Consider the following 17,709-nt stretch of genomic DNA (forward strand, 5'->3'; position numbering starts at 1 on the left):
TATTCTCAAAGTTGACGTAATTGTCGTATTGTTGTTGTTGCATGGGGTAAATTTTAAACGGCTAAAACTATGTAATTACGTTTCTTGCAAAGTACCGTATAAGTCATCTAAACCATTGAAGACAACGCGCCACGTACGCCACCTTGTGAATCCCCTACATATATACATACATATATGTACATGGTGGCACAGAATTAATCATCAAATTTTTTGTGTGTTTGTCTGCTTTTGTGCTGCAGCTGTCTAGCTCACAAGTGTCAAATATGATTGAGGTGGACACCGTTTGCAAAAATTAGAAATCTTCCGCTAGGATGATTAATTTTGCGCCACCTTGTATATGTATGTATATACAAGCATGTTTGTGCTTCTACAAAGGCATGTCGCTGCACACACTTTGCTCACAGACAGTTTTCCGTTTCCTCATTTAATTATTGTCAGATACCTATTGTTATTTCATTTATTATAAATATTATTTTCATTTCAGTCTCTGCGCAAATGACAGTGTCCTCCACCAGCGGATACAAAGGTTACGAACGATCGTTTTGCATTCGCATGAAATCGACACTAACCAAACGAGGCTGCCATTTCAAATCCTCCGGCTATCGGGTATGTCCGTAGTAGATACTTGCATACGGCTTTGTGAAATACATTTGTAGTAAATACTGTATGTAGTAGATGAGGAAAAGACAGAGAAAAATATCTACACTTCTCTAATGTAATAAGTTTACTAAAGTTATAGTAAAAGAGAAAGTGAAGTGAGAGTGTCTCAAGTTATTCCACAGTAGAAGTTTGAATAAATAGTTTGGAGCTTTTGTTCGCTTTTATGTAATCTTTTACATATGTATGTGTGTACGTAGTTGTTTGTTTAGACTTATTTAAATTTTCTTTCATAATTTTGAGTTATTTTTACCCAAATGAGGCAGTAAAAAAGCAAAATTAATTAAATCTAAGTGCATTTTACCATCCCATTCCCCACTTATCTGCAGGCAAACGATCAATCGGTCAATGGTGGTAAAAACGGTAAACCAATGGGCGCCAATTATTCGGTACGTATCAATGAAAATCAGGAGCAAAGTATGGCTCACTATATTTCGCTTATAAAAGTAATTTCCTCTTGATATGTGTAAACTAGATAGTCAACTATCTATACATAAAGTAAATGCGTAGTAGTGCATGCCACTTTTCGTTGATCTAAAATTTATACACAATTCTTTTTGGTTATCGGCTAACTGAATCCATAGGACCAGAGCCCAAACAATCGAGCTCAGTTAATCTCGTTCAGTTACCTGTCAAATGTACCCAACTATCCAGTTGACTGGGTAACGAAGCAGCGCTTCATCAAATTACTTACAATTTTACTTCTGATTGAACACCGCATTGACGGAGCTATATTGATTAGGCTTTGCGCTTTAGTCCTATTTTAGCAGTCGATGCTGCTAGCGATATTTGACAAATTCGAAAAAAAATATTAGAGTATAACCACTTTTAAAATTTTAGACTTTTAACCGGCCTTGCGAAATGTCTGATTCGATTGATCAGATTTGAATGTAGATATGTATGCTCCTAATAATTATTTAATCAGGCAGTAATAGAGATATGAACTATAAGACCAACATCAATAGTGTTGACTCAGTTACTTTTTGTGTACTTATGCAAAAGTATGAGCGTATGTGCGTGTATATGTTTTAGACGAAATGTACACAAGTATGCTGGATATTAAACATCACTCGGTTGCTGGAAGAGTGTACAGAAATTGTCGCCAGCATATTCATTAAAAGAACTGTAGTAAACTAGGTCACATGTAAATAATTTTGTAGCGAACCCCTCAAACCCTTATCTCCTTATGTACATAAAAGACTTTTCGAGTGCAGTCACCCTTGTCATTCTATTAGAAGGCATATATGTACGTAGCCTAAAGATTTCGTGCGTACATATAGGATCCTCTAACTCCTCGTTGGAGCATAGGGCGTCGACAACTCCTCTTCGCCATTGAACGCGATGTTGTACAAGAGAGTTAAGTTCATACCAAGTCTTATTCAAATACCTCATCTCAGCCGCCGTTGGTTCGTGCTCTGCCTACATTTTGTCCTGTCTGTTGAAAGTGGTTTCAGCACAACGCTTGTTTGGTGATGTTGTCGTCACTCTTCCTCAGGGTGTGGCTGATCCATTGTCATTTCCTTCTACAGATTTCAATTCCACATTGGATTGATTAGCCTTTCGCAGTAACTCGGTATTATATATAGTTCGAAGTTAGAAAATTCGCATTATGCGGCGCATGCAGCAACTATGGATGTTTGGAAACGCCTTGGGATCTTTGCGTTGTACAGTCGTAAGCAGGACGTACTTGACGCATCCGCTGAAAATTCGCAGTTTAGTGTGCGTAGTTATGTTATTACTTTGCCAGAGCGGTGCACGGGTCCCGACGGCGCTTTGGCTTTGGTATTGCTGCTTTGCACTTCCTCCATCTGCGGCGATCACGAATCCCAAGTAGCAAAGAGGGCACACGAAATGACAGAATATTTTTTTCCAATAGCGACCGACCCTTCGGAGACAATTATAAATCTCCGAGTGCATTTCTGCCATGAAAAAGCTCCTGATAAAAAACCATCTGGTGTTCGGAGGCGGTATAAAACTGTGGGAAACCATCAAGAGGCACACCACTAATAGAGAAGGAGCTATTATTAAATAACACAAATAACAGTTTACAACCAAAACGTCCTTTTATTTTAGCATTTCCTTGGATCAAAAATTGCCATTTTTACAGACAAAGTAGGTTTTAATTTTCAACTACCATCGAGAGATGAGGTGTTTTCAGTATTCACTTTTCTTAATGGCAAACGATTTTTTTCTGCTCTAAGAAGATATTCGACTCAATAACAATAATGGTTAATGGTTGTAAAGGGTTAAGGTATGGCCCTTTAGCACTGCGACCATATTGATCTATTGTGCACCCTATGCTGTCTATTGACTGTTAAGTATGCTTATGAATTGTACCAGCTCCTTCTGAGGGAGTGATTGAAGGTCTTCATCTGTAAGCATGAACTTGTTTAAAAACCTTTTCCTTCTATGCGTCAACCCCGGACATTCGATAATGAGATGTTCTATGGACTCCTCATCTTCGCAGCAGAATCTGCAGGTGCTGGTGTTAGTTATGCCTAATTTCTGTAAGTGTTTGTTGCAGGTGAAGTGACCCGTGAGGGCGCCTGTGAGAGTGCGAATGCTCTTTTTGTTTAACGTGAGGGCCATGTTAGCTCTTTTTGCGTTGAAACTTAGCAACTTTTTGGAGTGTCTAAGACCCTCTACGTTGTTCCAACGCTGATTTAATAGAGTTTTGGCCCAGTATTTTACTTTTTGTTTCAGGTTGTTTTTGTTGAATCCGAACATAGGACTAGGTCCGATGAAGTTTTCATCTGCCCCTTTTTTGGCTTGAAAGTCTGCCTTTTCGTTGCCGTCATAACCCTCATGTCCCGGTACCCAAATTAATTAAACATTGTTTTTGGATGCCAGGTTATTGAGTGCCTTGTGGCATTCTAAGAGATGAGGTTTTTTCAGTATTCACTTTTCTTAATGGCAAACGATTTTTTTCTGCTCTAAGAAGATATTCGACTCAATAACAAAGGCAAAGGCCTTAATCAAGTGAGAGGGAGGTATTTAAAAAGCATAATATCACTAAGTGGCTGAATTGGACAGCATATCTTTATGTATACCTATAGAAACCCTAGAACCTATAGAAACCTACGTTGGAAAGAATTTTGGAAAAATTTGCTAAAAACAAGCGACTAGTCGAAATTAATTAATATTTTTTTTATTTTCATGCCACTAAATGTCTTTATTTCTTCCATTGCGATTTGAGTTTAATTTGTTTTCATTAAAAAAGGGTTTTTGGTTGTGTTTTATTCTAATTATTCTTTAAGGACATTAAGAGGATTTTATACAAAATCCAATAATACAACACATGTCTATCTCTAATCTAATGTATGTAGGTCGTTTTGTTGCTGTGCAAATTGCGACCGCAGTATACGTTCTCACACACACGAAAATCACCGCCTCCTTTGTTGGGAATGGTCGCATTGGCAATCGCCCTACCACCCCCTTCCGTTCATGAGATACGTTTGGAATGCGATATGTTTGTAACCCGTATTAATTTCGATTTTCGAATAGCGCACTGTGAGCCAAGGTAAGGGCATAACATGCATATGTACAAGTATATGTATGTATATACATATATACCATCTTTTCGCAAATACGTGCATACAAATAATTTAAATTTTCACCTTTATCTATTAAGGGTATCCGACTTGCTGGACTACAGCCCAGAGGACCTGGTTAATAAAAGTATGTACAGTTTATGTCATGCTGAGGACTCCATCCGGTTGCGAAAAAGTCATATGGATCGTAAGTGTCTATTTTCAGAATGACATTTCTTACGTAACTACATATATACATATGTATTTGCATGTGTCACTAAGCTACATTTTTTGAATTTCAGTAATAGAGAAGGGTCAGGTCCTTACCGGATACTTTCGGCTGATGAATAAAAATGGTGGCTATACCTGGTTGCAGACATGTGCAACGATCGTTTGCAGCACGAAAAATGCTGACGAACAAAATATTATATGTGTCAACTACGTTATTAGGTGCGACCACTTAAATCTATTAAATTGAACATTTTAAAACATGCATACTTATGTGTATATCATTTTAATGTTGTAGTAATCGAGAGAACGAGAATCTTATTTTGGACTGCTGTCAGCTAGAGCCGAGTGTGGATTGTATTAAGCACGAAGAGCTTGGCACTGACAAAAATTCTGGTTCACCAAGTGGCGATCCCGCACCTGAAGGTCAAGCCGGTATTGGAAATGATGCGAAAGCATCATCCCCAAAGGCAGATAGTGATGGGCACAACCAGCGTTCCCGTGGACGGTGTTCAAATTCAGCAGCTAATACAAACGCCAGTAATTTAACTTTAGTGAAAGATAGTCCAAATTCTATAAGCGTCGAGATGGAGAGTGCTGCAAGTTCCCTGCCTGTGACTGTAGCTACACCGGCGACTACGCCTACTACGACAACAAAACGCAAACGAAAACCCAAAGCTTCCATGCAAATTGAAGATAATAGTGAGGTAAGTACAGTTAGTGCCCCGGCCGCAGATGCACAGCCGCAATCGAAAATACCTGCCATTGAGAGGGACGCACCACGCAGCCGCCTGCCGTCTACAGTCGATCAAATTTCGCAACAGCAGGTACAACAGCCACAGCAATCACAACAACAACAGCAGCATTCTGAGGCTTCAGTGAAAGATTTAGAAAATGCTATGTCCAAGCACTTGCCCTCGCCCGGAGTGAACGCCACCGAAGCTGCTCCCGTTGCCACAGATTTCAGTGCCGACGCACTACTAAAACAACAACAACATGAAAAAAGCACCACCATTCAGTGGATCGGTACACCTCACTATCAACAACCTGCTCCCATGCCAGCCACTGCTTTATTGAGGCAGCTCTACGCGAATCGAGAGAGTGTAATTAGAGCAACCGCCCGACAAACACCAACAGGAGTCTTTTACGGTGAACAGCAAAGCGGACCTCTGCCCACACCACCTGGCAGTGAGTCGTCTTACGACAATCACCAATATCTACAACTGCATCCCGCTCATCCCCAGAAGTCATCGTCGGATGCATTCACGAATTTGGTATCGACATACGGTGGTTATCACAGCTCTATTGATTATCACAATGCAATGACCCCACCTAGTTCGGTATCACCACGTGACACCACCAATTCCCTAAATGCAACCAAAGCGACCTCACATAACAGCAACGGATACGAATACACCGATCCGCTCCGTGTTCAATATACAACGCCGAACAACACAGGCGAAAGTGGTGGTACACCCGCACTCCCCCTTAAACCACAACCGTATTCAGCAGCAGCGGCCACCATGCACCACCCGCACTCCTCATCCGACGCCACCAACATTACCTATAGCAATCTTGACCAACCTCAATACTTTACACCGCATTCCAGCTTTCATTTGTACCACAAAGGCACACCCACAAGTGGCTGGTACTCGGCACCGTCATAGGTCAGCTTTCAGGACTGCGATTTGCATCAGCAGTTGGGACCTCAACAAGAGCAACAATTACAACAAACTCAGTTGCATTCAAAGGAGAGCTGGGATATTGTAGGTGCACTTGGCAAAGTTGCAAGAATGTTCTTCAACGTCCGAAAAGGAAATTAATATCAATGACGTGTTTACTTACGCAGATAGGCTTTTGTGTGCCAAGTGTTCCACAAAAATTAGTAAATATGCATACATTGCTTGATGTAGAGAATTCAAAGGTGGCGCCATCCGCAAACCGCTACTTTGTTCTTGGCGAATTTGAATATTGCGGAACGTCAATACAGAAATTAAACAAATCTTTGCTTGTAAGACGCATTCTATCATTTTCCTTCAATTTGCTTTCGCTTATTCTTCGCTCCTTTCGTTTTTTTATTTTCTGCACTGTATCCTATCATTCTTATATAAAAATATACTGCCGAGTTGGTCACATTACAAAACATATACATTTTACTAAACATATACGTTTGTACAAATGTGTGTATGTATATAATATGTGCCATCCCAATAAGCAAAATGTAATAAAATAGACTGAAAATAAAATTTTGAAAACATAAGTTTTAAAGTTGGTCGCTTATTGGTAAGGCCCATTGCATATGCATACTTACTTGCTTATGTACATATGTATGTATGTACGCACATTAGAGTGCTCATGAAATACATGCATATATATGTATATTGGAAATGTACAAGCAGAATTGTGTCGTTTGTCGATAAAAAATAATACAGTAATTACATATGTACATATCTACTATGTAGGTGCATATATCGTAAAAAGAAAGAACACCCGCAATTTTTCTTTCGAAATAGAATGTTGGCTTTTTTAGTCTGCGTGCTCGAACGCATAGTTTGTGTCCAAATATGAGATTTAAGTAGTTAAATGCATGCATATGTATACTCCCGACCTCCCTCGTTCCCTTCATTCTTCCGCTTCTCATGAATGATAAACATAGATGTGCATATGAGCTTCCAAATCTCACCTTTTCAATGTTCTAATGAGAAAATACAAATTTATAGTGGGAAAACGTAATGTACTTTTATAATGTATTGATAACGAAACATAAAAAATTATAAAAATGAAGTGCTCTGGATTTTGCGGGCAAAGGCTTCAAGATGTGCGGTACACAGATGGGGTAAATTAAAGAAAAAAAAAAGGGATATTGAGCACAAAGCTTCACAATATGAAAATCCTTTTACAACATGAAATTAAAGTAGGACAACATATTTACATCCCCACTTGCATACCGACTAAGCTTAGAACATCTGTATGGAACGTAGTTGTGTTTTGTATTGCTCTTGCGCAGCCTCCTCTCGTTATAGAGTTTCTTACTTCATCCACTGCTCTTAGGAAGTATTTTTATTTTTACTCGCACACATCAGCCCTACCTAGTTGTGGTTTGCTTTATGTTGAAGCATATGCTCTCAATTGGGTTGAGCATTGAAGAAGATGGGCGCAACTTACAACGCATGCCTCTCCAGAGGAATGCTGTGGAATTCTGCTGTACATTGTCACAAACCAAAACCAGGTCACCAACGTTATTTCTTATTTCTGTCCACTTTGCCATAAAATCAGCTATCCATTGCGACCATATTAGCGTTGTTAACACCCCCCTTCGCCTTGTATGTTTAACGCGCCATCCGTGGTTATTGAGCCATTAAGGTGGACGTTTGGCCAATTTTCGATCGGTCAAGTGACATTCGGCAGAACAAATTCAGATTTATTTCATCCATCTATGATATGAGATGGCTTGGCACACTTTTACATTGCATGTTTGTGCTGCAGATCGCACAGTTAGCTGTTTAAATTCCATTTTATTTACATCAGCTTCCAATACAGAAGGTATTGAAATTTTGATCTGAATATTTTCTCATGTTTTTCAATTACATTTTCAATTAATAGTGTAATAGTGTAATTATTCTAGACTTTAACGTGAATTAACCTACTTAAGAACAACCCGCGAAATGGGAAACGTCTGTACATTAATAATTACTCCAGCCTTAAGAATTTTAGAGAGCTGTTCATTTTCGATTCTTAAGTTACGTAAATTGAAAACGATGAGAGAATCATTTTGGTTTCTTCTTAATTCAATAAGCCTACACAGGTTTGTATTATATTGGTTTTTTACATAAATTTATATCATGTGGAACCGTTGGAAACTCCAGATGCAGAATGTTGTAAAGTTATTAGGTCGAGGCTAATTATGAACGATATGTTTGCCATAGATGGTAGCTCTAGATGGCACTCTTCGTCGAATCGGCGACGCGAAATTTTGAGTTCAGATTGACCACAAGAAGAGTTTGTTTAATCTAATTATAAATTAAAAAGTAGAAAATATAAAATATTTAATTAAAAGCATAAACAAATCCGAATTTATTTTACATCGGAAGCACTTTACCTCAAATTAAAATATAAAAAAAGAAGTGCCATCTAGGTGTAAAAGTATTGTTTAGCTGAGGGAGAACAAAATACCAAGTTTAGAGTTAGGATCGAATTACAGGAAGTAGGGACTACATCAAGGTGTAAACACCTTTTAGTTCTTACGTAACTTATATTACGTTTACGTCTAGAGCAATTACACTATAAGCCCCCTAATTAAAAAATAATACACACAAAGCTGAGTGAATGTATTTTTTCCTTATGAACTTACGTTTTCTGATTATCAATTTACATATTCTCAGTACAAACTTATAATTTCTAGTTATAAATTTACATATTCTCAATAAAAATTTATATTTTCTCATTATCAATTTACAAATCTCAATATAAGTTTATATTATCTCAGTTTCAATTTGTGCTTTTTCAACATAAATTCACATTTTCTCATTACAAACTGGAAAAGGCGTAGAACTCCATACCAAGCTTCCCAGGCGGTATGACTATCGCCATTTTATTTAGCTATAATATTTTTTCAGTGTACGCAAATAGGGATCATAATTACCTTAAAACGAAACACAATTCAGTCAATTTTTTTTTTTCAAGAAAATGTATAATACTACAAACTAAAAATAAATAGAATTCAAAATAATTTTAACATTTTTGAGTTCAGTTACCCAAACTGAATTCTGTTATCCATGCAACTTAAGAAGCCTCGATTTGTAAAATCAAGTGGAGCATAGAAAGAATAACTGTTTATTGCTTACAAATTTAAACGAAATCTTTAAATGTCCTACTAATAAAAAGCTCGGGCATTCACTTAAAGTTAAGCGTTAAAGATTTGCTCGTAAATGCACGCCGATTTTACTTATTCCTACGGTGAGTGATTCTATGAGTTGTGGATAGACTTCATTAAGAAGTTTACAGAAATATCAGATCACTGTTCATATGGGTGCATTCTCAGTTAGCGTAGCTCAAGTATGAATAATAATATTTAAATAATGTATAACATTTTCAAGCATTTATGCACTAGGTGTAAAAAGTAAAATTAGTCGCAAACATGTACATACACATATACACATACACTTGATTTTGATGCTTTCTTGTTGCATATATAAAGTAAATATCCCCCTAAAAAAATTATGTATGTACATATGTGTATACTCTTACAATTGTATACTAGCTTAAATATCGGAAGTTAACGTTTAAACTTTGTGTAAAATACTCCTATACATATGTATGTATGTATGTATTTGTATATTTTTCGCATACTACTATACATGTGTAATATTAAAACGAAATAGGCTATTATGGAAAACACAATGGAAACTTGTGAAAATACTCGAAATAAAAAATTCCAATTACTACATTATAGGAAGAATCCAATTGCTTGTATAAGACTTAGATAGTGTGCCAATAATACAAAAAAGAAAAACACTTTAATATTTAATAGTTAGAAGTGCATTTTTTATTGTTATTAATTGTTTAAGTTATAACCGTTTACTTAAAAGTGTATATAAAAATTAGGGTGCAAAATTCTGCAAGGCACAAATACAACACATTGACAACATATCAAACGTTTTTTTTTTTGTTTTCACCCTTTGTCTGCGTTGGTAGTCTCCTCTCCATTGTAAATAAATGTACTTATATATGTAGATGTATGTACATATGCACGTATGTACAGTGTGTATATAAGCATAAACGCCGCACCGCTTTCGAGATTTTGGTACTTTTTCCCACCGCTCATTGCTAAGAATATTATGGGAATGCTCCGTTCTTTTCAGCTTTTATAAATCGTTTCAATAAAAGCATATACATATAGATATATATACAACGACTCCACATGCGTGTATATACATATGTACATACATACACAAACGTGTGTACCCACATATACATATACATATAGTTTTATTACAATAGTTTTATCGTATACTTGCTCTAAGAAAGGTTAATCCGGCTAAAAATAATAAGTAAGTACATTTACACCATTTGTGTGTAGTAAATTAAAACCAAGTACACATAAAATATAATAGAAAATATAGAAATATCTGTATGTATGTACAAGCAGTAAATATAAATTAAATCGCAACACTTGTATACATTTATGTTGAATATTTTTTACGGAAACGTACACACATACACATGTGTGTATATGTATATAAATATACATAAAAACGTTTACAGTAGTACGAATAAAATGTTCTAAATATGGAATAAATGAAGAAATAAAGAGAAATTTTTATTGGCAAAATTACAGTACCATTAGACAGAACACCTGGAAAGTTGGGATCAATTAAATGATAAGGTACTGCGCACAGTATAACTCCAAGGTTCAAAAGAAAAGATTAATACAAAATCATCCGAATAAAAAATGTCCAAATCCATAAAGTTTTCCGGCAATTTTTTTGTCATTATCGGGGCTCGTTTTTAGTATTTGAAAACTACGTTAGATCTATATATGTATATGTCATTTCGCTGTGCAAAATTTTTCGGGTCAGGTCAAGTTTGGGTTCGACAGGGCTGTGAAATTTCTATTCTTAAGTAATTTAACACCTACAGACATTTCTTTTTTGGACATCTTAGAAGCCAACATCGAATGCTCCAAAGTGGTCAAAAATTGCAACTCCAGAATGCTCAGACGCACCTAAATCATGAAACTATCTGCTTAAAAAAATTTCCATATTCTATTTCTCTCAAACGCGTCTTTCCTCAATAATCCTACACCTCTGAAAGAAAACTACATACTCGTATGTGCATACACCAGCTGAGACCGTCATCATTCATCCTCGTGTACGTGTCGCGACCACCAAGTTTTACCAAAATATCCTTTTAAAATTTTCAAATTTATTCCCCCAATGTTGTTTCTATTTTATCTTTTTTTTAAGCTCAACCTTAAACCTTCACCGCAAAATGCATATTTATTTATTTATTTTCTTCTGTCTACAGGTGAATTCTACCGACTAAGAAAGCAGACACATATGTACATATGTACTTAGCCTTGCCATAAATTCTGTAACAAATTTTCCAATGCATACGACGAGAACAAAAGAAAAAAGTTCAGTTATTTTTGCTTTTTTTCGTATGCATTGTCTACTCATAAATTGTACTCAGTTTCGGAAGCTAAGGAAAATCGCATTACAGTGATTGAATTACAAAAGTATGGTAAACATGCAAGTGAGACTTACGAATTGCTGAAAAAACTTAATTTTTGAGCATGTTTCTTTGCCGCACGCTTCTCCCAAACGTCTGAAGCGACAGACAGAAAAAGAACTGATCGTCCTCACGTGGTTCGAACCAGTGCATCCATAAAAGTCGTTCGAGAAAGAATTCGCAGAAATCCCCTTAGAAAGTAGAAAATCATGTCCAGGGAAATGAATGCATCGACCAGATCCATGTCAAGACTAATTAGAATGAAATGAAAGCCTTGCGTCGCTCAACAGGTCATCTTTTGACAACGCGCTTGAAGAAAATTAGACTCGACAAATGCAAGCAGCTTCTTCGGTGGCACGCGGTCAACAGCCATGAAAATACTCTCTTCACAGATGAGAAAATGTTCATCTTTGGCGAAGTTTTTAATAAGCCATATGACAAAATCTATGCTAAAACTTCTAAAGACTCAAAAAATGTGGTTTCAAAGATTCAGCGCGGCCACCATCCAGCCTCCGTAATGGTTTGGTGGCAAGTAAAGGCGTCACATCTTTTCATTTCTACGAAAAAGGGGTTAAGACCGGGGCAAAAGTGTACCATGAGGATGTCTTAGAAGAACGTGATTATGCTGGCCATCTGGAAATCCAGATCTGGATCCATTGGACTACAGTTTGTATTTCAGTATTTGGTTTTTGAATAGCCGACTTCACAACTTCTATAAGCTCTTTAAAAGCAGTATTTTTAGACATCCTCTAAAGTGTCTGAAGTTTATTATCACCGTCTTATAACTCCTCAGGCTGGAACTTTGAATGACGGGAAAACTAAACGAGGTTGGTAAAAATACATTTAAACGTTTCTTATCACTCTCATATAATTGGAACAATAGGAATAATTCTGCAACAATGCCCATTGTTCAGTTCAGACGACGTGTTTGGTTATAGAGAGTTTGCAACGGTTAAAGGCATCATCGACACAGAGGATAGGTTCTCGTCACCGTTTGATGTTATTGGTCATGACGACCTTATTGAAATTGTGTCGGAAGAAGTGCCCCACACTGGCAATGACAAGGTAGAAAATTGGCGTTCTATAGATAGTTGTTGATAGCCATTTTTGTTTGCGAAAACCTTGTCGTTTTTTACGAGCGATAAGGTGAAGCTGAACTCCACGATCTCAAAACTTGGCATCTGACGACATCTGTTGATAATAAACTGCCCAAGCACACTTTGTGGCCAATCCTGTGTTTTCACTAACAGGACGTCCTCCTCATTTTCATCGTCACCTTTGAATGAGAGGGGGTATTCTACTTTCTAAAAGTGAAAACCTCACCGGTCGCGGGCTTTTAGTTTTTAAGTTCTTTGATTTCAAAATTTGTAAAATTGACCAATTGACCTAGTTTGGTTATTTCAACAAGCAGAAGTGCTGCCAGACATCTTATAAATAAACATATAAAACATTTTAGAAGATAATAAATAAATAAAAAATAAAAATGAATCGCAAAATGTGTTGGTAAGCACATAACTCAACAACGCATGGAGAAATCTTAAACATTTTTTTTTAAATATTCCTTGAAGTCCAAAGAACCCCTAAAACAGCCCATTTCTTTTTCCCTTGCACATATTGCGCGTTCGTGTGTGTGCGTGGTCGCGTTGGAGGATCTAATGCGTTCACACAAAAGTGTTAATATTCTTTCTTTTGCTTTAGTTTCAAAACGATTTAAGGAATGATTTCATTCACAAATCTATAATATAAAAATGAATCGCAGTAGAGCTTACGTATACATATGTAAGTTCCTATGTTGCTTCGTTTTAATTCGCGCTCACATTGTTTTATTTTTTTTTGCTTCTGGCAGAACTCCATTTCAGCGATGCTTTTTATTTATTGTTAATTTGGCCGGCATATTTGGAGTTTGCAACTTAAAAATGCAATTTAAATTGTTAATTTATGGTACATATCAATAAAAAGTGTTAGAAACGTGTGTGTATGTTACACAGTTTTAATAATTATTCAAATAAATGTGATAAGTGCACTTATTGACAAAGGCAAATTTTATTAACAAATAACTTAAAAACTATTATTAACTGAATAGTGTTGGTGCTAACTTTAGCAAAATAAGCACTAAATGAAGATCTCCTGTGAGTTTCATTGAAAAATTCGTGAAATGAAGCAATCTCTTGTCAAAGTTTAAGATTAAATATTTGGCAATGAGCTGCACTTTTACATTTTTTAAAGATAGTCACAAATTTTAGTCTTGGCCAGTATTTTGCTTCAAATTTAATTTTGCCAAAATAAAATTAACGGATTGCATATCGCCTTGTGGTTTACCTCTACTCAAGGCGAATTGAATTTTGATTGAATTGATGGTGGCGTCGTCCCAAACCAGTTACTTTATTTTCCGAGATTTTAACAAGTCTGACGTCAGTCACTTGCCAATACGAATCAAACGAGCCAAACAAACAAAAGAAGGAGAAATTACATGTTTGTGAAAATTCAGCGAATAGCTTGGCAATATTGTGCTTGTTCAGGTTTAAACTAAACAAACTAATGAAAACGAAGGGTCGCGTTTAAAAAAGTGAAAGCATAAATTAATATAAATTAATATGCAACTTTTTTGCGTTGGGGAAACTTCACCGTCCGCAACAATATTTATATAACGAAATTTCAGCATAACCATTTCATCCCACCTCCTAAAACAGCTACTTTATTGCTTGTTATGTCGACAGCCTATTACATCAGTATTGTAAATAAACATACAAAGGCAAGAGAAATTACTTGCTTTTGAATACTCAGTGAATATTCGGATTTTAAGATTTGTAACCTTGGGTTTACGCAATACAATTTTCTAAAAACAGTTGATAGTACATATCAGCTGTAAAAAAGAAGAACATTTTTTTGCATAGCCTAGGGGCATTATAAAAAGTACACAAGTAAAAACACTCTACTTTCTCCTTCATTTTTTGATGAGCCCTAAGCGGTTGATAGTGTTTGGTAATTTTGCTTGAGCGTACAGCCACGACAGACAGCGGCGTTAATCGGTATTACCGGCGCAGTTAATTCTGATTAAAATTGTAGTGTAATAGACGGTGGTTACCCGGATTAGTGAACAGCTGATTTGCTTATTGGTTAGTTTTGTCAGTAAAAGATGCATCGCAGGCAATATATACAGGTTTTAGCCCTGATGCTAAGAAATAGTTGTTTATTAAAAAAATCTTAAATTGCGATTTCTCAAACTGCTCCGAAATATCAAAACAATTTATGTAATTTCGAATGTGTTAGTGCAAACTAATATTAAATCCAATCTTTCTTGTTCTTTTGTTGAAAAGTTGTATTATTTTTCGTTCCCAATAGTTATTAACTGTCATTTTTCGGCAATGTTGTCATCGAAAATTCTCCTAATCCCCTTAAATTATTAGAATTAAGTCTAGTTGTCAATCCACATTACTGCACTTAATTCCTGAGATAATTCCAAATTAAGTCGTTAATCCCGATTAAAGCCACCTTGCGTTTAGGCTATTAGTGGGGTTGCTATACCAAATTTTGTGAACGAATTTCAGGATTCTAAAACGAAGCAAAATCACTTTTTGGTCTTTAAATTTATAATAAATAAAAGGGTTGAGTTATACCATTTTTAACTCTTAATTCTTCAATTTTTTGTTTTGAGACTATAATTAAAATGGGACTTATGGAACAAAAATAATTTAAAGCGCCTTTAAAAAATTCAGTTCAATGAAAGGTATTAGTTTTACATTTTTTGCTCTCTGAAATAAATTAATATAAACAAAAAACGTATATTGTATTTCGTGCAAATTGCCAGACGGTAACTATTTATTTTGATACATTTGTTTATGAATTTTATCATATTTTATGTAACCATGTAACCAGTTATAAGGACAATTCACTTTTAAACAACCGTCTTAAGGTTTATGTAACTTGGGCAATTTTTGGCAAACTTTAATGTATTAATTAATGAAACTTGGTGGAGATGTTAGTGAGGTGTTAAGGAACACTCTTTATAACTCCAAATTATTCGAGAAATAATAATTTCGTAATTATTTGCCTTCAAAGTGCCCTCGGGAACTTTACTATAGTTTGGCGCATTACACTATATATTTTTTTACACTTCACTAAAATTCACTAAATATACAACAGTATAGTGTTGCTGGATGCCTGCAAATGAAAACAAAAATATGAACAAAAAAAGAGGTTGTCTGTAAAGTCGGTTTACTGACGATAGTTCAACGTGACAACGTCATAAGAAAATATTGATGGAATGGTTGCAATTTTCAAAACAAAATTTTAATTTTATTTGTTTGTTAGATATTTTGTATGGATATAGAGGAGGAGGTAAATGGAATCGCAATGGAATTGATTAAGTTACATTTAGGTACATAAACTTGAAAAATGACGGAACATTTATCAAATTCATGAAAGATATGTACGCGTACTCAAGTAAGAGAGAGCCAGATGTCGAGCGTTGCCGAACGCGGGGGCCGATTGTTATCTTTGTCGTTCGTTCCGCGCTCTGGCTGCAGTTCAAGCAAGGTAACGACGCGTGAGCAAGATAACGACGCATGAGCAAGATAACGACGCATTTTTTCGTGCGTGCAGCCGGCTAAATCGAATTATAAGACGTTATCTCGTCAAAACGAAGTATTTCAGTTTATTGCTAATGATGAGGGTAGAGGCTATTGTGCCGCCACAAGCATATGACGTTGTAATTTTGGGTCCAATGGTTTTAACACGGAAAGGAGTTCTACGCAAAAATACTGGATTGAGTAGCCGGAGTTGGACTGACGTTGGTTATTTTTTTGAAGCGCGTCCGAAGGCCGCCCACGCGGAAAGAAGTTCTACGCAAAAATACTGTGGATTACGTTGCCGGAGTTGGACTGAAGAGGGTTTTTTTTTTTAAGGAAACGAGTTTTTAATAAAAGCAACTACAACCACCCTTTTTGTTTTGCAGACATGATAATCGAATGTTTGTGGAGAAAATCTGTTTATAAAAAGCACAAGGACCCGTTTGTAAAACTGATCGAAGTAATACAGTATGCTTGTAAACCGTAATTTTTGGTTTTTAATTACATTATTTTTTGCGATACCTTTAATATCATTGTTTTTAAGCTTTGATGAGTTAAATATGTGCATAACATAATCCAGACAATCGCTCTGTTTTTATTTTAAATTTCCTCCTGGAACGCTTTTTTTGAATGTTTATATTTTCAAAAATGTTTCTCAATTTTAAATTAGAGCAAAAAATACAGCAAATTTACAATCAACCCTCCACTGAACATCTCTGCATACAAGCTTCGTTTTTATTTCAGGTGTATGGCAACACCAACTTTTCGCTAAATTACACTTAAATTACTTAAAAACTATAATGCTGAAAACAGTGAACGACGTAAGCGCAATCCCCTGTCAGCTGTTACGATCAAACTAATGAGAACCCCATGTAAATGAAAAATTCCTTCCTTCCGTATCGTAGTATCGTAGATTTTATTTCACGATATTTAAAAATTCCCGTAATACCCTGTCAGCTGATTGCTCTCTCACCACACAGTGTTGCCAAGCAGTACATTTCGATATCATTTACAAAATAAACTTAGAGAAATTATAATTTTTGTTAAAATAACTTAAAAACACTGTAGAATAATGTTGATTGTGTAAATATGTAATTAAAAGAACGTTGTTGTTCTCAGGGGATGAGTTTTTGTGCTCGTTAGGGGCTGCGGTAAGGGACTGCGTACGGTTTTCACTCTTTTCAGCATAAGCCTCCGGAGGTTGCGGCTTTCAGTTTTAAGATGGGGGGGATACACCTTTAAACCTTGTTTTTCAAAGCAGGTTACATTATATTAATTTTTTCCCGCAATTTCTTCTCCTTTTATTTTAATTCGAAGTGACGACGTCAGCCTGTTGCCAAAATCGAGAAAAATAAAATTGCGATTTTCTGAAGGCGCCAATTTTAGCTTTGTACACAGTCGATATTCAAAATACGAACTTTCTCTACCGAAGTCACCCTGTATGAATTCGCCTCTCCTTGGCTTATTTTCCTTCAAACAGTATATATTTTATGCAC

The 17,709-nt window shown here is 36.1% G+C and overlaps 1 protein-coding gene across 3 annotated transcripts in view; it reads left to right on the forward strand.

The window, feature by feature from the left end:
- LOC129242443 (protein trachealess) overlaps positions 1 to 7,116 on the forward strand; it is a 63,139-nt gene extending 56,023 nt beyond the window's left edge. For 2 of the 3 annotated variants that reach the window (XM_054879076.1, XM_054879074.1), the window contains 5 exons: positions 485 to 606; positions 3,984 to 4,177; positions 4,289 to 4,395; positions 4,490 to 4,637; positions 4,714 to 7,116. In XM_054879076.1, coding sequence (XP_054735051.1) covers positions 485 to 606; positions 3,984 to 4,177; positions 4,289 to 4,395; positions 4,490 to 4,637; positions 4,714 to 6,082 — 1,940 coding nt within the window. In that variant the 3' untranslated portion in view covers positions 6,083 to 7,116. Of the gene's footprint in view, positions 1 to 484; positions 607 to 986; positions 1,047 to 3,983; positions 4,178 to 4,288; positions 4,396 to 4,489; positions 4,638 to 4,713 lie in introns of all 3 variants that reach the window. The other variant, XM_054879075.1, reaches the window with a different exon arrangement.
- Positions 7,117 to 17,709: the final 10,593 nt, after the last annotated feature.

The sequence above is a fragment of the Anastrepha obliqua genome, chromosome 3, assembly GCF_027943255.1.
Source record: "Anastrepha obliqua isolate idAnaObli1 chromosome 3, idAnaObli1_1.0, whole genome shotgun sequence".
Taxonomy (NCBI): domain Eukaryota; kingdom Metazoa; phylum Arthropoda; class Insecta; order Diptera; family Tephritidae; genus Anastrepha; species Anastrepha obliqua.